Genomic DNA, 22,202 nt, shown 5'->3' with positions numbered 1-22,202 from the left:
CACTCATTTCTCATTTCCACTCTCCTTAAGGGGGAATGGCCTTCTTCTGGTTCCCCTTGTGGGCTGTACCCCATTAGTCTGGAAACCACTGGAGTAGACAGTACTGGGCTAGGTGATCTACTTGTCTCACTCTGTATGCAGCAGCTTTATATGTTCTGTAGTGACATTCAGAACCTTTCCTTCTTTCAGCACCTCTCCTTCTACACTTGTGACCAAGAGATGGGGGAGCAATGTGTTCTGCATATAAACTTCTATGGAACAAAAATAACTTTTCCTTTCTCAAGAGTCAGGGATATTTTGCAGTAAAAGATTTTGTGCATAAGCAAGAGAGCCTGGTTGCCTTCCCTAATAATTACTTTTACTTCAGACAACTATTTATATTGAATAGTTACATATTTATTGAAATTCATAAGTAGCAAAGACAATCAGCCATGCATGAATGCTGAGGATATGGAGGAGGTTCTGAGTGGTGTTTAGCCTTTTAGGATTCATATTAAAATGATGCAATGAAGAATTTCAACAACTTTGCATAGCAAAAATTAGCAGTAATGAGGACCACATTGCCCTTCTGCCCATACTTCTAAAGCTTTTATACAATGGATAATTTTTCTCTTGAGTGCTGAAAATTCATGTTTTCATATCATCATCAATGTCACCGAGAGCCAATTAAACAATTCCCCAATGCAACATACATTTTAATTTCTAATGTCTTTTATTGACAATGTTCTGTAATTTTTACAATGAGACACATTAATCACTGTGGCAGTACTTGAAAATATTTCCAAGAGGACAGTAATTTTTTTTAAATTTTTGATTTTTCTGTTCCATTCTTTGCTCTTAAGGTGGATTCTTTCCTTCCTCTTCATTTTCATCCTCCTGTAAAACAAAGATGTGAAATGTTTAAGGGCTCTTGAGAAGAAATATGCATTTCACCTTGTCCAACTGTGTGCAGTTCTGAGCTGCTGTTTTGTATGATCTATTTATTTAAACAGCACCATAAATGAACAAGGCATTTTACAGGGAATGAAAAGACAGGTTCTTGCCCTTAGGGGCTTACAATAGATACTGACATAAAGGAGATGATGTGTGTGTGTGTGTGGGGGGGATGGATACAGTATTGACAGCGAAGGCATTATAACTGAGTCAGGCTGCAATCCTATCCATACTTACCTGGGCATAAATTCTATTGACTATACTTGAACTTACTTCTGAGTAGACATGCATAGGATTGGGCTCTCTGTTACACATATTTAAACTTTCTCACAGTACAGGATTTGTTATTTCTATTTATAGACCACTTTCCAACTTTACATTTCCCAAAGCAGTATACAAGAAAAAGAATAAAATGAATACAACAATAAATGAAGCACAATAAAACTGAATGAGATACAGTATGGCCATTAAATCATGAGCATTAAGGGTCCAGGACAATTTGATTTTTGAAAGTGCTCTTTAGAAAAACATAGATTTGTTGGGTTGGCCTTGGGAAGAAGCGCCATAGAAAAGAGTCCACAATCAAGAATGCATAATTCCTAATGACAATTTTACCACTTCATATAAATAATAGGACCCCTTCACTACGTCTTAAATTTTCTGGTAAAGGTTCATATAAGAAAGAAAATCCTTTAACCATCCTGGACCGAGGTCATTTAGGGCTTTAAAAGTTAGAATCAACACTCTGATGGCATGCTTCGGCCACTTGAAATTTCTAAGTAGTCTGCAACGAAGCCCCATGTAGAGCGCATTCCAGTAATCAAATGAAAAAAGTTACTAGGGCTTGTAAAAAGACACAGCTGGCCAATACTAGTGAAACATGCTCCTGACTATGGCCACTGCATGGGCACCCAGGACCACTGACAACCTGGAACTTTGTCTTTCAGGGGGAATGTGACCCAGGTAAGGTAGGTTTGCCACTTCCTGAAGGACTCTGCAAGAACTGTGTCAGTATATCAAACAATCATTCCCCAGAACCTACTGCTGAGAACTATATGTGATGTAAGAGTGGAACTACCACCATGCAGGTCTTTCAACTCCAGAAGAATATCAGGATGAATGGTATTGGAAGCTGCTGAGAGGTCCAGAAGAGGCAAGGAACTCACACTCTTAATTCCTTCAAGGGTTTCCCTACTGAAATTATCAATTAGGGTGATAAAAGCACTCCGATGTAACCTGGTTGAAAGTTAGGATGGAATTGGATCCAGAAAATCTATATCATCCTAAAGATCCTAAAGCTGCCACACAACTATCTGTTCCATCACACTGGTCTGAAAAGGATTATTCAAAGCTAGAGTATGACTACTTAAATCCAGTGTCCAGACAACACAGATGCACCAAACAACATTATCTTACAAAATCACAGAATAGAAGGGCACTATCCCTCAATCAATGAGACATTAAGAGCCCTAGCCTATCCTTCCCGCCACCAAAGAAGCAGTGCCAAAAACAAGCATGCTGTATCCGGGGGGTGGTGGTGGTGGTGGTGGTGGTGGTGGTGTGTGGATTGGGAAGGTTTGGAAGGGAAAGGGGAATTATTTCTCCTTACTCCTCCATAAGCCTCCCCCTCTGCAATGGGTCTCCTCAGACCTGCACCAGTGCTGTAACTGAGGCAAAGAAAGGGCTAAGGAGGCTGCTAAAAGAGGGAATGGGACCTGGTGCTTGCCACTGCCGCAAGATCCACCCATCCCGCAGCCTTCCCACCCCATTCCTTAGCTGGTTCGGTGGGTGAAGCGGGAACTGGTGATGGACACAGAGTGCTGTGCCTTTAGCGGCACTGCTCCCAAAATGGTCACCACACTCCATCAGTATCCATTTTATGGCAGTGGAAGCCTTTTCCACTGTTACAAATCCCTCCCCCCCCCCCCAATACAGCAGGAGGCTGTAAATCACTCTTGTACCCAAGCCACATCATGGCTTGCTGTAAGATGGCAAGGTATTACTAGCTAGGATGCAAAGGACGTTGAGCAGGCATGAACGCCAACAGCAAATGTACAGTATCTTTATAACTCTCTTTCTCGGAAGAAAATGTAAATGCCAACATTTCAGATGGGCGTGCCACTTTCTTATATAATCCAGTGGCTGCATTTAAAAAGAAATCAATGTATGCTTATGATAGATTCATTTGCTGCTTGCATTCGGAAAGTTCCATGCGGAGAGAAACTGGTTAAAACATTTAATGAAAAAGGCAAGGTTTGGCATCTCTCTCTAGATCTTTGCCTGAGGTTTACAGTGAATAGTTTTAAAATGCAAGGACTACTCCTGTACTTAAAAAATTACTTTTGAACAGCATCTGCCACTGGGAAAGAAGTGTTTCATTTTTTGGAGACCAGATATGTTTTCTTCACCATTTGATAAAAGACAATAAATTTAACTTCACAGACACTTTATGTGCTGCAGCATCGTATTTTTGTCCCATCTAGCAAGGGTTCTTGACAGGTCTGCCAATTTTCCAATTACTTGTACTGCCATATGTTATCTGAAGATCAGTCAGGTCTAAAATAGGAAACATGAGCATGTCAGGCAACAGCATGCTTACAATATTCTACAGCTTCAGCTCTAGGAGTTGGGCTCATAATTCATGGCAGGCTTCTCTGGAGCACCCTGAATAGATGAAGTGACATCACAATGCCAGCATCCAGAGGAATAAATGTGTCCAATGCTCAGTGGTGACCTCCAAAGAATTAATTATGGAAACGGGAATACAGCATCCAGGCTGCTTCTCATAAACCATTTTTATCACGAAGAGCCGTTAACTGCATTAATTGTGCACATGGCCCTAGTTTAATTTTTAACATCATTGCAGGCTATTTAAACTACAGATTTCATTGCTACAGTCAGATCTAGACGCAGACTGGTTATGACGAAGACGCATTACACAGTAAATCAAGCTGTTGTAATATGTCACCGCACTGTACCCGCATGTTAGCATATCACTCCATTAACATATTTGCAAAACCATTGCAAATCAGTACCCATCTACTCAAAAACAGCGGTAATCAAAAGTCTAAAAATCAATTATTTTCTCCTGAGAATTCCAGAAGCTAGTTAAATTTGTATACCATCCACTTGTAATTTATTCCTTACCCTACAATCCAACGCACACTTTCCCGAATGTATATCTCACTGAAACATATCTGCAATTGGCTGTACAGGATTGCAATCACAACCGTCTCAGTCAAGTTTTGGTTAACATTTTTCATTGTAGTTTAGCAAGCATTGATTCTTTATAAACAGAATATTTAACTGGGGCTGCTTCTAAAGTCATTAGCAATGTTTGAACTTTCAGCTAAATGGACTATTTAGGCTAATTATCAAGGAATGATGCTGAACAGACTGAAGATTAAACATGTTTAATGTATTTGCTTTACTAATTACCATCTACATTCAATATAGCCTTGCATCCTAAAGGAACTCACATGATCAGAAGTTAACATGTAGGACTTATTCTCTTACATACTTGTGCTTGATGCCAGACCAGATTTTCCCCAAGATAGGAACGCTACTGTTTACACTTAAAGATCTGAAACAGGAAATCTTGCAAGAGAAAGCATTAATAGGAGAAAACAACTTATTCATTGTAGTCTATTTGAATTATAATCAAATTCAGATGAGGTTGACCCTAGGCTGACTTTTTGATCACAGCTTGGCTTGCAGATGCCCCAACAGCCATACAACCCTTTACTGGAAAAGTCCATGCAAATAGAAAGTATACAGATATACACACGAACACCACCAAAACAGATGTATATGAACCAGGAGGTCACTGCTGTTTTCAGCAGTAATTTCTGCAAATGTGATTACTAAGTTATGTCTATATTTTTTAAAAAATATCCCACCCTTCAAAAGAAAGTGCTTGTAATAATGACAATTGCCATTGTCATTGACGATTGTAATAATGACAATTGTTGTATTTGATCTGCTGGTTCACACATTCTTTTTTTGCCAAGCAACTGCAGAGCTGAAGAAGGTCAACAGTGCTTTCTAGGATGAAAAATGTGTGTGTCAGCCAGCCCTGATTGTATGCTTCTCCTTACCCTTACTAATGCAGACTCTGGCAGGAACAGATTGAAGCTACGGACAACCCAGTACATGGATCCTAAGGGCTGTTTAGAAGGCTCAGAGCTGTGTCAGCTATGCATCTTTTTTTTTTTTTTTTTGTAGTGCAGAATTATTTGGCAAGGAAGCCATAGCCGGATAGCTTTGCTCTACTCAACAAACATGGTTCTGTTTACTGCAACATGTATGTCTGCTGAAAGCAGTTTCTATGATCAAGTCATACAATAGCACAGCTATGATACCAGAAAGAAACAAGTCCACAAACATGATGGAATGGACATGCTCCTGTACTGCCTTGTCTTCTGGTCTCCACGTTTTTAGGAGAAAACATACTAATGAAGATTTTTTTTTTTTAATTTCCCTTGAATTTAAAAGTTAAATCTTATCCCTTGCCATGTGGTGCATGCTAAGGTTGGGGGGGGGGGAGGGTGTCACACACCAGAAGGTGAATGGGAAATAAGTAAAACACTTTTTTAAAAAGTGCACTTTTGTACACTTTCTAAACTTACTCCTCGCCACAGACCGATACCAACTATGTAGGAGAGGAAGGGGGTGGGTTGACTGGAAAATGGGGGACAGGATCCAGTGTGTGCTTTTGCCACTGAGATCCACCCCTCCAGCCTGCTCCACACCCTGACCTTCTAGTTTGCATTTGTAGAATTTGTAAAGACAGTTATAACGGTGGCACACAAGAGTGACCCTATTTATTTATTTTTTTTAAAACGTATCAACTTGTGAGAAACACTTTTCCTACAATCTCACTGCAAGTATTTTTGTTTTGTTTTAAAGTATTGCTATTTGATTAAAGTATTACAACTGCACTAGTGCACATTTATGCCCTTCTGCTCCCAAAAGGTACCCTTTTGCTTTGGCTGACTGGGGAAAGGAGATGAGCAGCTCTGCTGGGAGGGTCACTTGAAGTCACTGCTTCTCTTATGAAACTAACACAATGACAGAAAACCCTGTCAATTTTACTGCTGCATTTCTGCTCACTTAAAAAAGCTAAAAAATTAGTATCCACAACAGTCCGGATGGGGATATATGCCCTTTTCAACAACAAAATGCAGGAATCTGAGCAGGCAGGTTAGCTGAGTGATGCTGTTTCTGCTAAAGGAGGACTTCTTTCCCCCAAACACCTTAAAGAAAGCTTAAGTTATATAATATTTGGAAATTAAAAGGAATATTTTAAAAAAATAAGATTATTCTCTGTCCCCATGCTGAGAAAACTCAGAGGGAGGGGAGGAGAAAGATAAGAATGATTGACCTGAGCTGAAGACAGTGAATGTTCACTTTCAACTTCCCATTGTAAAGCAGAAGACAAATTTCTCCCTTTATACTGGATGACTACATGAAGTCTTGAAGAAAGAAGTGTCAGACAATTATTATCTCTACAGGAACTAAGAGAGAATTCTATACATAGATCATACATCATCAATCAATTCATAATGCTAGTAAGAACCCAACTGAAGAGATATGTGCAATAAACCATACCTATAATTTCCCCTTCTGTGTAAGTCAAGTATAAGAGACATATCACAGATTTTGCAGGACCAAGAATAATAGGCAAAGTATCTTGGCTAGATATACAGTAGAAGAAAAGATGGAATTCTACATCAAGTGCATCCATATAGCAAAGGGCAGAGAACAACCATGTCAGGGCTTAAGAGGTCAAAAATATGGGGTTAGGCAAATGACAATCCAATCCTGAGCTGACCGGTGCCCAGGGCTGCAGCAGTGCTGAAAATGGCTGCTGCTGCATCCTGTGTGCTCAGTGGGCAGTGCCGGAGGCTCCTTGAGAGAAAGGGACTTTTGTCCCCTTCGCCCAGGTAAGGCGAGTAGCCCCAGAATGGGGCTGCTCAATTCTATGGCGACCTAAGAGTTGGCGTAGAATTAAGAGCCTCTGTGTTGGGCGGGCGGCGCGACACAGACTCAGGATCCGATGCAGCGAAGCTCTGCCGATCTTGCCTTCCTCCCTTCCTGTTCCTTCCCCTGGCACGCCTCCTCCCCACCCTCCCTCTGCATCCACCCGCACCAAAACGCCTCCTGCCCACCTCCTTCCATGCCCCCATCTACTTCTCCACACTGCACTGCACAGGATTGGGTGCTGAGTTAGCAAAAGCCAAATGTTTTAAGTAACCAAACTTTACATGAAACTGGGTAAAATGCATCACACAATACAGTGGAGTAATAGGGCGCAGAGGCAGGGCCTAAATGGTCCAAGATATTACCCTTACCTATTCACTGACCTATGTGATTAGATACCAATGCAGATGTCATTCGTAATCTGTTCATTGAGGAGATAATACAATGATAAAAGTTGACGCGGAATCATAAATATACAAAACTTAAAGTGAAAAGGCAAAATGCCAGTGAAAGAGGCAGAGTTATAAAAAAGTAACGAAGCAATTTCAATTGTTGCTGAGTGAATCCATAACCAACAACAGGATATGTCAATCATATTACAAGATCTAAACTTCTACATTCTCAGCCAAATGCGTCAGGTTCAATACCTGTTTTATGGCTCTCCGAGAACAGGGGAAGCACCAATCACCAATTGTCTAGTCTATTTTTTCTGTCTTTCTTAATCAAACGACAGTCATAGGGCCCAATCCTATCTAACTTTCCAGTGCAAATGCAACCATGCGAAGGGAGCATATGCTGCATCCTGGGGTGGGGGAGCGGTCCTGGAGGCCTCCTCAAGGTAAGGGAACATTTGTTCCCTTTCCTCAGGGCTGCACTGCAGCTGCATCAGTGCTGGAAAGTTGGATAGGATTGGGTCCATAGTGCTTTATAGCTATATAGAAGATAGAACCCTGTTTGCACCTCATTCTGATACTTAGTGAGTTAACCCAAGAGATAAACCTATCATCTATCATAAGCGACCATATCTTAGGACAACTAATTTAGAAACTAATATGCACCAGGCAATCTATGACTCGTCTCAAAATTGCAAACAGAAACAAATGATACCTGGGTGTTTAAAGGACTTCCTGCACTAATCAGAAGAAGAGAAAACAAGCATGTTTAAATGTGTGTGAGATACTCCCTCAAATTATTTTTGGGATTTGAGCACAATATCACATCAGCAGACAGCCCAATCCTATCCCTGGCGGAGCCACCGGTGACCGCTGTATCCTGCAGCTCGGTTTGTCCCCTTCCCCCAATTAAGGATGCAGGACCTGCAGTGGGGCTGCTTGAGTCTGCATGGGCTTTACAGCCCGACACAGAGGATAGGATCTGGCGGCCTCCGCTGGTCCTGCCCCCCCCAAATCGGTCACTCTCCACCCTGCCCTCCTCCACTTTAGAATGCCCCTACCCCAAAAACCGGCACTGCTGCCCAGCAGTGCGATTTACCCCTGGGTGCTCCTGCAGTGTCTCCACTTGCCGCTGAGGCCCAGCGCCTTATGGCACGTTTGTGACACCCAGCATCAGCACTAAGGCCCCTTAGGATTGGGACCTAAATTGAGGGAGATGATACGTGGGTATGTTTCAGAGCAGAAAGACAGTTAGGAGTACAGCCTTGCTGCATAGGACTGATGTGCTACTGTTTGACACTTTCAATTTAAAAAACTCAGACTACAGACATGTAGAATAAGATTTAAAACAAGCAACAAGCCTCATGAAACAGGGCAAGCATTACTCTGTGGGAAAGTATTCTTGCTGATAGTTGCATTAAAATTATATATGGTTAAGACAATTGTTTCCATTCAGAAATCATACCACAAGGAAGGTTTAGCCTTCAGTGAATCATTTTAAAAAGAAGTCCTCAACAGAAACTAAAAGATTCACAGCATGGTTGGAAACGTCGGGGTGGAGATTGGTGTCCCCTGACAATAATCATGTCACAAATAATTGGGGCCTGTGACAGTTGTCTGTGTAATGACATCATACAAAAGAACTGCAACACACAAAAATGCACCTTTTAGAAGTATGCCAGTCTCTAAGATTGAAAAAAAATCCACTTTGAATCTTTGGAAAAAGTAATCTCCTGGCAGCAAGAGCAACTCCACTTGGAGAACGGCATGTGGTCTATGTACAAATAAGAAACAAATTGTAAAACAACCCCAAGTGGCTATCAAAAGGTTCTTAGTTTGCGGAGGAGTGACAAATGGTGAACAACTGTAATATTTACATTTTTTGTGGATAGTACAAAATGTAGAAAATTACACTGTATTTATCGGATCATTTTTAAAATGTATGTATACTGCTGTCAAGGCCCCAGTCTGAAGAGAGATTCATCAGTGATAAAACTTCCTTAAAAATGCAAATGTATGAACTAAGAAAAGAGCAGTTTTCCTTCCCTTCTGAAGTTTCATTCCAAAGAGAAATGTGTGGGTAACTGAATGGGCATTCCCAAGAAACAGGCGCACCGTTATTTGAGCGATACATCACACTGGCACCTTTGCATGCATTTTAATAGTAGCCCCATGGTCACCTCTGATTAAAATTTCTAAGGGGTTTCCACTGAGGGCTAGGACATTGCATTCTGCTTTCTCTTTTGCATCTGCTGATTTCTTACCTGTTTAATGTTAACATGCCAAGTTTGAAGGAAAATATGCTCAAGGGGCAACAGACTCAGACAGATCAATCTAACAATCTAACAGCCAGATCAGCCGAGAGAGCACACTGAACTCTCAAGTGCGCAATGGTCTTTTCCCATTTCATTTTCTCTCCATCAAAATGTGCCATTGACAAACCTCCTAATGAAGCACGGGAGAAGAATATGGAGTATGACTGGAACATTCTCAGCATTGGATTTTACAAGCAAATATAAATTTCTTATGATATACAGCAGGTTCCTGTCAATGCATCTATTTAGTGATAAGGCAGCTGTTTGTTTCCCAGGGAAAAGAGACCCTCGCTACATGGATCATTTTCATAGTGACAAACTTGACAAGTTTGACATTTACTTCATGAAATATTCTGAACCAGGCATCAAGAAAATGCACCCTCTGGGGCCACTGGGAAGCTGACAATTTTAGCTTTCAACGTGCATCTCCATTAATTCTCACTGTCAAAACCCAACCAATTTCCTAACGACACTTTCCAGACCCGGTTTCAAAACTGAGACTATGAGCAAAATAACCTTTTAATGCAAGGAGGAACTGACCTCAATTAACGCATTGCAGCCACACACCCTCATTTGCTCAGCACAAAGAGCTAGCTAGTTGAAACTGAGAGTCACCAAAATGAGGATTAACACAATGTAGTACAGACACAATACTCTAGATGGCAATGCAAGCCCACAGTTGTGTATTACTATTTGTTCTAACTATTTTAAAACCAACAAAAGAACCTTTCTGAGGGGTCTATAAACACCTGCATGTTTATCTCAAAACAAACTTCTTTAATTTGTACTGATATGAAATCTCCAAGGATTAAAAAACAGGCCTGCCAGATTCTGTGCTTTCCATTTCCTAGTTTCTAATTCTGATAAAAGGGATGTTATGTACCACTGCAGGCTCCTCAAAGCCAAAATTCATTTTACTGCTGCTCACTACAGTACTAAGATTTTATGCCAGCTCTTGAAGTCTCCATCTGTTTCTCCTCCTCCTGCGCTTAGGAGGAAGCCTCTCCATAGAGTGGCCCTTTTGGCTGGCTGCCATGGCAGTTGTGATTTTTCAGCTGGGCAGGTGGTACTTGGAACCAAGCACAAGCAATGTCTTATGAGTACAGCCAAATTCTGCTCCACAGAAAGAAATGAGGTGCTTTTGTTTGCAAAAGGAATTTGGAAAATTTTGTTTACTTGCTTCTGAAGGCATTAGTCAGGCATATTTGGGGAGAACAATCACTATAGGGCTGGAAGGTTCCTATGAGTCCCATCCAGGTTATTCTTCTCTCATGTTAGGCAGGAGGAAAGATTACGGCACACCAGGAAAGGTGAGGAGGCACTCTCTCTTGGTGAATCTGATTGTGCACCATGATGTTCCCAGACTAATGGCCCAATCTGCCAGGACCGCAATGCTGGTCTCCAGCGTGCTGCCCTGGCAAAGGTGAAAGTGCCATTTGTGGCGGCCAAGTAGAAGGCAATGTTCTTTCTTACCGGTTGGAGAGGCATCGGGCTCTGATGGCAGTAAATTCACTGCCGAGCAACATGGAGGCATTCTGGGATGGGGAGGATGGCAGAGGCTCCCGCCACATCCTATCCTCCCTCCTCGACATGATTCACCAACATGGGACTGCACTTGCTGAGCAGGCAATTTTGCTGGTGCAGGCCCGAATAGCCCCACAGTGGCTGCCGGGGCTTGCCCTGGGGCAAGGGGACAAAAGCTCCTTACCTTGGGGAGACCTCCAGCAGCCTTGCTGCCCATGTTGGATATAGCAGTGGCATTTCAGGCTGCTGTATCACAGCATGGGAATCACAACAGTTCAGTTAGAATCAGGCTGTGCATCTTATCATATGCATAAAACTCACTCCATGGCTTAACCAACTGCTTTAGCTAATGCAAGAAAAGGGTTTAATGTTAGTAACCATCAGGATCTGTTTTGAATGCTTACTCACAGAAGAGCTTTGAACATGAGCAGAGCTATGAACAGAAGTAAGAGCTCTGAGCATGAACACGGTGCAAAGAAAAAAATGTCCATATTAGGGGTTCAGGGACAATAATTTTTTGGTGGGAGGGGGGAGTTGAAAGGAAAACACAATACTTATGCCTGCAAAAAACCCAGCATACTAAAAATGCAATTTCCCTCCACCACATAATTCCGAAAATCATATATTAATGATCTAAGAAACAAGGAATACAGGCATGCCCCTGTATCAGTGGATGTTCCGTTCTCGAACCCCCCCACAGTTAAGTGAAACCATGGATACGAGCAAAAGCCTCCCTGTCACTCTCAGAGCTTAGCATTAAAAACGTCACTTCCAGTTTCACAGAAAAACTAGTATTTGTGTTTTTTATCTTCAGGCTTTTACCTTGACATCCGCAACTTCTGCTGGGCTCAGAGGACCCTCTGGAGGGGATGCTTGGGGCAGGGCACAGGCGGGTAGACCTGATCTGCGGATAAGTGAATCAGCAGATACGGGATTCACAAATACGCCGCCCCCCCCTCATTCACTATTCCATGCAGGTCTAGTTGGGCATCACTGCCAACAAAGACAGGTTACCTCCAGTACAGGAGACATTAAGTCCAGAATGAGGACAGAAAAAAACAGAGGCAGGCAGGCAAGCATTAAAAAAACCAAGACAACAGTCTCTGCAGGTCAGTAAGAATGCTGTTGAAGCCATTATTTAGGCAATGTTTCTCAAACTGTGGGTTGAGACTCATTAGGTGGGTCATGAGCCAATTTCAGGTGGGTCCCCATTCAGTTTAATATTTTATTTTTAATATATTACTTGATGCTCCTATGGTACGTGACTGCATGTGGGGAAATGTTACAAATCTGTACTTTTAACAGATTACTATGTATTTGCTTTAAACAATGATAGTAAATGGGAATTACTCCTGGGTAAGTGTGCGTAGAATTGTAGCCTAGGATTGTTAAAATTTTTCCTGCTTGGTGATGTCACTTCCAGTCATGACATCACTTCTGGTGGGTCCTGACAGATACTAATTCTAAAAAGTGGGTCCCAGTGCTAAATGTGTGACAACCACTGATCTAGGAGGTTCGGCCAGCTCCCTCTTCCATAACTGAGCATCACCACATCTATGTTTTTGCTCTGTGAGATATAAGGGACACACTGGGAGATGGGTCTAGAACAGGGGTTGGCAACCTTAAACACTCAAAGAGCCATTTGGACCCATTTTCCGGAAAAAAGAAAACCTTGGGAGCCACAAAACCCTTTTGACATCTAAAATGAAGATAACACTGCATATATAGTTTGCGCTTCCCTCTTATAGGTCCCAGTTATATAATACACTCCCCTCTTGTAGGTCACAGTTATATAATACACTCCCCTCTTATAGGTCCCACTAAAAATCAGGTCCAGACCCACAGTTGGAGAACAACTGTTTTAGATTGTGCACAGGTGAACTGCTTGTGAAGGATACTGTCATTCTTTACAGTCATTTACTTCTGTACTTTTGTAAATGCCTTTACACACAATACTACCTCTGAACAAGACCACTTAGTACTACTTAACACTGTTCACAAAAGTGCTCCTGAACAAACAAGCTAAGAGTTCAAAACTGCATAAAATAAAAGGCATACTAACAGTGATTACTTCACAACAATGAAATATGCTTTGGTGCTACATATACAATATGTTACACATACAGTATACAAACATATACAGAATACCATCTGGTGCAGGAGTCTCCAAACCCCTTTCAAGTTTCCAAGTGAAGCAGTGAGAGTGTGAGTGAGCGACGGGGGAATGCTGAGTGGGGGGCTTGAAGGCTGTAATCCTGTGCACACTTTCCTGGGAGCAAGCACAATGGGACTTACTTCTGAGGAGAAACGCACAGGATTGTGCTCAGAGCTTGGGAGGAGGACAGAGCAGCTGCACTCAGGAAATGGGGCAGAGAGGGTGAGTAAGCCATGGGGGAATGCTGAGTGGGGGGCTTGAAGGCTGTAATCCTGTGCACACTTTCCTGGGAGCAAGCACAATGGGACTTACTTCTGAGGAGAAACGCACAGGATTGTGCTCAGAGCTTGGGAGGAGGACAGAGCAGCTGCACTCAGGAAATGGGGCAGAGAGGGTGAGTAAGCCATGGGGGAATGCTGAGTGGGGGGCTTGAAGGCTGTAATCCTGTGCACACTTTCCTGGGAGCAAGCACAATGGGACTTACTTCTGAGGAGAAACGCACAGGATTGTGCTCAGAGCTTGGGAGGAGCAGCTGCACTCAGGAAATGGGGCAGAGAGGGCGAGTAAGCCATGGGGGAATGCTGAGAGGGGGGCTTGAAGGCTGTAATCCTGTGCACACTTTCCTGGGAGCAAGCACAATGGGACTTACTTCTGAGGAGACACACACAGGACTGTGCTCAGAGCTTGGGAGGAGGACAGAGCAGCTGCACTCAATTGCTTGCTTTTGCTCGGGCAGGAGGGAACGTGCGACGGTGGGGGCTCGCCCTCAGCGGTGGTGCAGGCTCTTTGGGCAGGAGCTGCTCCGCCAGCCCGTTCACGCCCTCTCCTATGGGGCACAGCCACAGAACGTGTGGGAGCTGCGCTCGTGTGCTCGGGCTGGTGAGCAGCGGCTGCGTCGTGGCCCTCCCCCCAGACGGGTTGGCACAGAGCCGCAGCAAAAGGCTGAAAGAGCCGCTTGCGGCTCCAGAATGGCAGGTTGCCGACCCCAGGTCTAGAAGCTCAACTGTACAGATGATTGGTCAGGACAGTCTATACCCAGCTCACTGATGGTGGCAAAGTGAAGGAATGGGAATAACTGTGAGGTCAAAGGCAATGTGGTCAAATTTCTAGTAATCTGGGGCCCAGAAGGAACACCTGAATAGGTGTCTTTGCATAACTGTCTTTGCAAACTCCTCTGACCCTGCTAGAGTTGGAGGGGCAGCCACAGGAGAAGCAAAATGACTGGTTAGTCCACTGCCATGTAAAGAGCACATGGTATTTGTTACCTGATTATTCTCCTTTGCTGTTGAAAGGGGCACAGAAGAACCTCCTCTGAGTAGGGGAATGAGGGATAAAGGAGGAGTGACAGAAAGAGTGCGCTACTTTCTAAAGAGAAAAGAGAACAGTCCCCATTGGAGGTTATGAGCTTAAGACTGATGCTGCAAATCACCTGAGGAGTCAGGAGTAGATCTAAGAAACCTCAACAGACTTCTTTCAGACTATGCCCCAGTCGTTGAGACTCAAGGAATCCTAGAGTTTAAAAATGTCCTTTCCGAAACTGCCTTGGAATGTTAGATTTCAGCCATTGTCACTCTGCTTCTTTTCAGCCAACATTACATGTATGATGCTATATTTCCTTTGAAGCCATCTATGATGTCATATACCTTCAACACACAAAAAGAACTCACTGACAGTACACTCAACACCACACTGAAACTTTCACTGTAAGTTATAAAAGATGCCAGCATTGCAGGACAGGGATACATTTATCTCAATTACTGAAAACACTAGCCATACTGAAGAGGGAATGATGACCACACATTTTAGGTAAAATTTGCACAATGCATGGTTCTGACCAAAATTAATTAGAATTTTAATGTTTTACAATTCCATCATAATTCTTGAAATGGTGCATTTGTTTCATAGTAATAAACACTCAGATCATTAAGTAAAGTTCAAAATCTGTGTTATGCGCTACATTTAGCAACCTTTGGTCATTTTCCTCTGTCTTCTTTGATTCAGTTTTCCAATGCATTGGATAAGCAATTGAGGAACACAATTAAATTTCCTGATGCTGCATATTTGGAATTCTTATTTCATTTAGTATAAAGGGCAATTAATTTACAATTCTACATTGAATTCCCACTTTGGTGGGCAATGATAGATATTGAAATGAACTTAACAGAAAATGCTTCATTAAATTTACTGTAAAAGGAACTGAAGTTTTTTTTTCCCTCCCTGCACCACGAAATTTTTTTAATGAGATAAAGGTGAAAGCTGTACAATAAATTTAAAGCAACTAAGAGATTCTTAACAAATTCATGCATGCCAAAGCATATGAACTAATCATAAGAAACGCAGTACTATAGCAAGGCTCAGACTGCAGTACATACAGGGACTTAAATACGTCCTTCTAGTAAAAAAAGTATTAATGGCATCATTTCATTTAAAAGTATTAACTGCTGCCATTTAAAAAGGCTGGTAGATGAAAAAGAGAATCAAAACAATAATAGTCTCAACCCTCTGTGAGATTAGCCTTGATTTCAAAAAGTGTGCCCATATAGATGTCTTAAACACTTCAGAAATGAACACAGACATTCTGTATGAAAGTACTGAGTAAGACCATTGGTCCATCTAATTTAGTAGGGTCTACACCAGGGGCCTCCAAACTCTGGCTCATGGGCTGGATCTGATGCACCTGCATAACAATCTTGGATGAGGTGCAGCAATGGACCACAATGGACTTACCTTGCAATGGACTTACCTTTCTGCACTGCAGCCTCCTGCCTTTGTGCCCGATCTTTGCAGAAACTTGCACTGGGCAGCCACTTCCCCAGGAAATCAGGGCCCAGAGACTTCTGGGGCAGCAGGCAATGGAAGCGGCTGCCCGGCATGAGTTTCTGCAAAGACTGGAACATGAAGAAAGGAGGCAGAGGTGCAGAATGGTAAGGCTTTGCCACTGCTGTGCCCAAGATGGTTCTGCAGGCGCACCAGGGGCCGTAGTTTGGAGACCCCTGGTCTACATGGTGATAGGGGAGTGGCTGAGAGGGAGTGTCATGACACTGCATTTCAAAATTTACCACTGCTAGTTTCAATAGGTGAGGTTTTAAAAAACAACAACCCTATCCAACTGTGTGATAAACAATCAGTTTATTGATTTCTGTTTTACATAATAACCTTATGGTAATAACATATTTAGGTATCATCAATGTATTACACGTTCTCTCTCATGTCCCCATCCAACATCATCTAGGCTTTCTAGTAAACCTCTCACTACAGAGGTTGGCAGAATATAATATCTACCATCAGAAAATGATAAATGCTACGAGTATATACTGCTAAATATTTTCTGTTAACTTTCAGCAGAATGCACCAAATCATTATCTTTGATTTAGCCTGGAAAACAAGACTCCCGCTGAAGTGTCAACCTCAAAGCCAAAGAGCAGACACTGGTCTAGCCGAGACATTGGCTGTGATTCAACAAGTGAGCACTGCCAAGTGCAGCCAGTGCTTTCCCACTGCTTCCCAGTTCCCCGCTGTTCTTCAACAGCTTGCGCAAGCAGTTCTTGGCTTTCCATGATAACCAGCGAGACCTGGCTACACATAACGTTCTCTAGCTTGCAGTCGATAAAATGAACACAGTGACTTGTGGGTGGTTTTGTATAGCTTTGAGTCAACATGTGCACATGCAAAATACTCACCTGAATTAAATAATGTGGTGGTTGTATATGCAGTCTGATGTGATTTAATAAAATAAGGATTCAGAACAAAGTACAGCTTGCCCTGTGACACACGAGTGATATATTTTCATGACTGCGAGAGTACATTACAACTTTTACATTTAAGTTTCTACAGTTGTGCACTGAAGGGATGCAGGCACTATGCAAAGCCTCCAAAGGTGAGGGGAAGCTCCGAAGGCTTTTTTGAGGTGTCCACACACTGCCTCTGTGAGGCTCAGAATTCTGGAATCATGAGAGGTGCAAATTTCGGTTTCGTCTGGGAAACCAGAAATCTTGTCTCTTGCGCAATTGGGGCACCCTGAGCCTTGCGGAGGCAGCGTGCAGACATGCACTGCCTCTGGGAGAATCAGAAAAGCCTTTGGAATGCATTAGTACAAAGAGGGAATAACTGCACTTTTCATGATAGCTATAACAATGTAGTATCAGTTTTGTAGAACAATGTAGAAATCAGTAGTATTTCAGTTTTGAAAGTGCTTCCCAAGTACATAGTCTCAATATAAACTAGTATCGACTTGCTCATTTTTCAGGTTTCACTGGAATTTTTAAATGATTTTAAGACTGCGACTTACAGTTATTTTGATACAGTAGGACATGTAAAATTGTTATCCCACTTTTCCATCAATATTATCCACAAGGTGGCTTACAACAATAATATAAAACACAATAAACCAGCAATAAGAACCAATAAGAAACCATAGGACACAGAGTCCACTAATTAACTACTGGCCCAGTTGCCCTCTGAAACAACAGGGTAAATCTGCCATTTTAGCTCCAGCAATGATGAAGTCATATATGCCTTTCTTGGAAGAGTGTTCCACCACTAAACAGTTCTGTCTCCTACAGCAACTCCAGTGAACATCAGACAACGATGGGGGGATACGGAGCAAGGGATATCAGGGTGCAAGTGGGTTAATAAGGGAAACACCAGGCCTTAGGTTATTCTGGTCCTAAACCTCCAAGGGCTTTAAAGGCCCAAATAAGCCAGGATGTGACAATATGTTCAAGCTTGGCAAACCTGCCTTATTCCAGTGGCGTCACTAGGGGGGTGCGGGCCGTACCAGGTGACGCGCACTGGGGAGGGTGACATGCTAAAATCACGGTGGTTAGGAGTAATACCATCATGTTATATACTGTTGGATGTGGAATTTCCAGCAGAATGCAATGCAGAAAACCAAAGTGAAATAACTCCTTTCTATCAAAAGTTATGGCCAAAAACACGGAGAACAAAAAATGCATGGAGCCCTATGAAAAGTGAAACTGAGCCGTATCGTGTGTTTACTCGTGAGTAGGCGAACTTGCCTTAGTCCGCCAGAAAGGGAAGGTTGAGAGGAATCCAAAGACACCAGAATGGTCCTGATCCAATGAATGCAGTCCCCCAAAACACCTGAGAAGGAAGTCCCTCCCTACAAGCAGACGAATGTATTGAGCCCTATGGAAAGCAAAACTAAGCCTCATGGTCGCGTTTACTCATGAGTAAGCAAACGTGCCTTAGCTGGTGGTCAGGCCAGGCAAAGGGGAATGTGAAGCCACCAGAATGGTCCTGATCTGATAGAAATGGAGCTCAACAAATGCTCCAGAATGCAGCCTCCCCCCACCCCCACTAAAAAGGATCAAAACAGAGGCTTCAGTTGATAAGGTGAACTTCCTGAGACTTGCAAAGGCAGGTGGATCCTGACAGTGGTCTGGTTTAAACAGAAGTTCTTAAATTGAACTGGACACTGGGTAGGGCTGAAAACCTTATTGATTTGGGGGGGGGGTGTTACTGCAGACAGGCTACACAGGAAATTCACTTGGAATAGGGCTGGTTTCAGCTGATTTAATTATTTGTTTTACTTTAATTATTTATACTTATTTATTTTAGTTTGTCTGATGATGTGACTTCCACCATGACATCACTTCTGGTGGGTCTTGGACAGATTGTCATTCTAAAAAGTGGGTCCCAGTGCTAAAAGTTGGAGAACCGCTGCAATAAGGTATTAGTAAGCTGACACCTAGGGGGTGTGTGTGTGTGTGTGAGACACCACTAGTGACCAAAATCATTAAAATCACAGTTTGGAGGAATAATACCATCATGTTAAATATCAATCAATGCTTAATTTCATGCAGAATGAGTTCTATCAAAAGATACAGCCAAAAAACCAGTGGGGGCGGAGTGATGGTACATCACCACGCCCACCACCTGCAGTGTTGCCTCACCCACTGCATGGGGGGGTGACGCGCTGGCATCCTGCACCTGGTGACAGGAACCCTAGTGACGCCACTGCTTATTCTAACCATAGTTTGCAAATAAACCACCCCAGGTTTCTGCTGAGCAAATATAGACAATACAAAAACATTCCCAGAAAGAGTAACAGCAACTTGTCTTGGATCACACGATATCAAGCTTTCAAATTAATAATCCCCCTCCCTGTCATAAATCTTGATAGATTTTGCTACTTTATATAAATGGAGGTGGTGCTACCATGAAAGAGACAGTAATTGCTTGTAATGAAAGGTTTGGGGTTTACTTAATTTCCAGAGTCTCAACTATTTTGTACAAAAGGCACAGTTTAAAGGGTGCTTTGTATAGAAGTGCATGGTATAAGTTTTAATTGTTAGATAGTAGCACTGCTGCTCTACTGAACTGCACTTTATGAAACAAAGCTGCTAAAGGAATCTCAGGGTCAATTAAATAATAATGGCTGTGATATGATACAGCCCTCTAACAGTCTTTGACTAATGAAGAATCAGATGAAAGGTTTGGTAGTTTGAGAGGCTCCATTCCAGAAATGCTCTCCTTTTGTAAATTTTACATGTGTGAAAGTGGTTGTAATTTCTCTAGAGCAGTGTTTCTCAAACTGTGGGTTGCGACCCACTAGGTGGGTCGTGAGCCAATTTCAGATGGGTCCACATTCATTTCAATATTTTATTTTTAATATATTAGACTTGATGCTACCATGGTATGTGACTGCATTTGGGGAAATGTTACAGACCTGTACTTTTATCAAGCTATTATGTATATTCTTTTAACAATGATAGACAATGGGACTCACTCCTGGGTAAGTGTGGGTAGGATTGGAGCGTAGGATTGTGAAAAATTTTCCTGCTTGATAATGTCACTTCTGGTCATGATGTCACTTCTGGTGGGTCTTGAAAGATTCTAATTCTAAAAAGTGGGTCCTGATGCTAAATGTGTGAGAACCACTAGAGCAGGGGTGCTCAATACGTCGATCGCGATCTACCAGTTGATCGCGAGGCAAAATGAGTCGATCGCAGGCTTCTCTCCCGTCTACACATCCCTGGGAGTGAGCCCCGTCCTGGGAGTGAGCTCCCTGGGAGTGACGCATCCCTGGGAGTGAGCTCCTGTCCACGCATCCCTGGGAGTGAGCCCCGCCCTGGGAGTGAGCTCCCTGGGAGTGATGCATCCCTGGGAGTGAGCTCCTGTCCACGCATCTCTGGGAGTGAGCTCCTGTCCACGCATCCCTGGGAGAGAGCCCCGTTGACTCTACTGGGGCTGACTTACCTTTCCCCTGTTTTTGCACTGGTATGTATAGAGATCTGCCCCTCCCCCCAACTTCCATCTGTTGGTTCTGTGTGCAAGGGGTTTTGCACTGGTCTTGCTGTGATGTCTATATAGAGATCTTCCCTCCCCCACACCTTTCCCCTGTTTTTGCACTGGTCTATACAGAGATCTGCTCCCCCCCCCCACTTGTATTGGAATCGAGGAAGATCTGGTGAGGAGGTAGATATGGTGTCAGCAGTGGCCCCTTTAAGGGTAAGGCCTGGGCATCCAGCAGAGTGTGCTGCACAGCTGCAGCCACTTGAAGGCAATAGGGCCCTCAGGGATATAAGAGCACCTGAGGCAGGAAGGGCTCCACTTATTTATGTGAGTCAGCCTTTTCCTACATGAAGACCTTTAAGTCCAAGTTCATCAGTTCCACCATGACTGATGAACATTTGGAAGTGTGCTTGAGGCTGGCTGTCAGCAGCTACTGTCCGGACTATGCATCCTTGGCTGATTCACTTCAGTGCAAGTCATCAAAGTAAACGCAAGTAATTACAAAAAATGTTTATAGTTAATTATGTTGTATTGTGCAATATTGGCTCATGCGGTTATGCAAGGTACACCAACATACATTGTACACATAAATGTTATATGTTATGAGGGCGCGAACATTGTAAAAAAACTCTGGTAGATTTCCAGGCCTTGCTGGGTTTCAAAGTAGCTCTCGAGCCAAAAAAGTGTGAGCACCCCTGCACTAGAGTATAAGCTTTATATGTGGGGTGCTATATTTATATGGGGTGCATTCAAATAAGCAACTGCATACTTAGAATATCAGGTGATACAGTAGAATGAGAGGGCTGTAATTTGATTTTCAATTCTACTTCTCAAGTGATTCGCTCAAGAATATTCTGTGCTCCTCATAAATGAAAAACCATCCTACTTAATTCGCTACCGCTTACAGACTGGAGTGTATTTGAGTTCTAAAAGAAAAAAATTAGGTTGCAATCCCATACACACTTTCCTTAGAGTAAGCTCCATTGAACATTGTGAACTTACTTGATAGATTTGACATGCACAGGAGACATGCAAAGGCTTGATGTTCGTCTCCCATCCTATACTTCTCCTTCCCCCGACAATGCAGCCATGCCAAAAAGGTATGCACAGTAACCAGTGAGGAGTTAGATTTGGAAGCTTAGGAGGCGAAAGGGAAATTATTTCCCCTTACCCCTCTGTAAGCCTCCTGCTCACCAATGAGTCTCCTCGGGTGTGTGCCAGCTTTATAACTGGCATACTTCCAAGGAGAGGACAGGGGTGGAGAATCTCCAAATGGAGATAGTAGAATCTGGCATGCATTGTTGATGCCAGACCCATCGCCTCTGGCTGCCTCCCTGCCTCTTTCCCTCCTCACTCCTTTCTGTTTTATTCCCTGTCCGCCCCTCCACTCTCACTCCCTGCCCTTACCGCTTCTTTACCTGGTCTGGCGGGCACAGTGCAGTCTGGCAGCAGAGTTTCTGCGCTTGCTGCAGGGCACACAAAATGGCCACCAATGGACTGCTCCATCAGTGGCCATTTTACAACAGCGGAAGTCACTTCGACTGCTGTAATGCCTCCTCTTGATACCCAATCTTCAACAGGATTGAGGTGTTAGATACATTCAAACAGAATGTGTCTATCAATTGTTTTTCCATACTTCTATAT

General features: G+C 43.0%; 1 protein-coding gene across 4 annotated transcripts in view; it reads right to left on the bottom strand.

The window, feature by feature from the left end:
- Window positions 1–374: 374 nt before the first annotated feature.
- Window positions 375–22,202, bottom strand: part of PHF14 (PHD finger protein 14) — a 157,283-nt gene continuing 135,455 nt past the window's right edge. For all 4 annotated transcript variants that reach the window (XM_066627800.1, XM_066627803.1, XM_066627802.1 and 1 more), the window contains one exon: window positions 375–876. In XM_066627800.1, the coding sequence (XP_066483897.1) occupies window positions 838–876 (39 nt within the window). In that variant the 3' untranslated portion in view covers window positions 375–837. The remainder of the gene's footprint in view (window positions 877–22,202) is intronic.

This window comes from Tiliqua scincoides, chromosome 5, assembly GCF_035046505.1.
Source record: "Tiliqua scincoides isolate rTilSci1 chromosome 5, rTilSci1.hap2, whole genome shotgun sequence".
Classification (NCBI taxonomy): domain Eukaryota; kingdom Metazoa; phylum Chordata; class Lepidosauria; order Squamata; family Scincidae; genus Tiliqua; species Tiliqua scincoides.
This window is presented reverse-complemented; position numbering and strand designations above follow the sequence as displayed.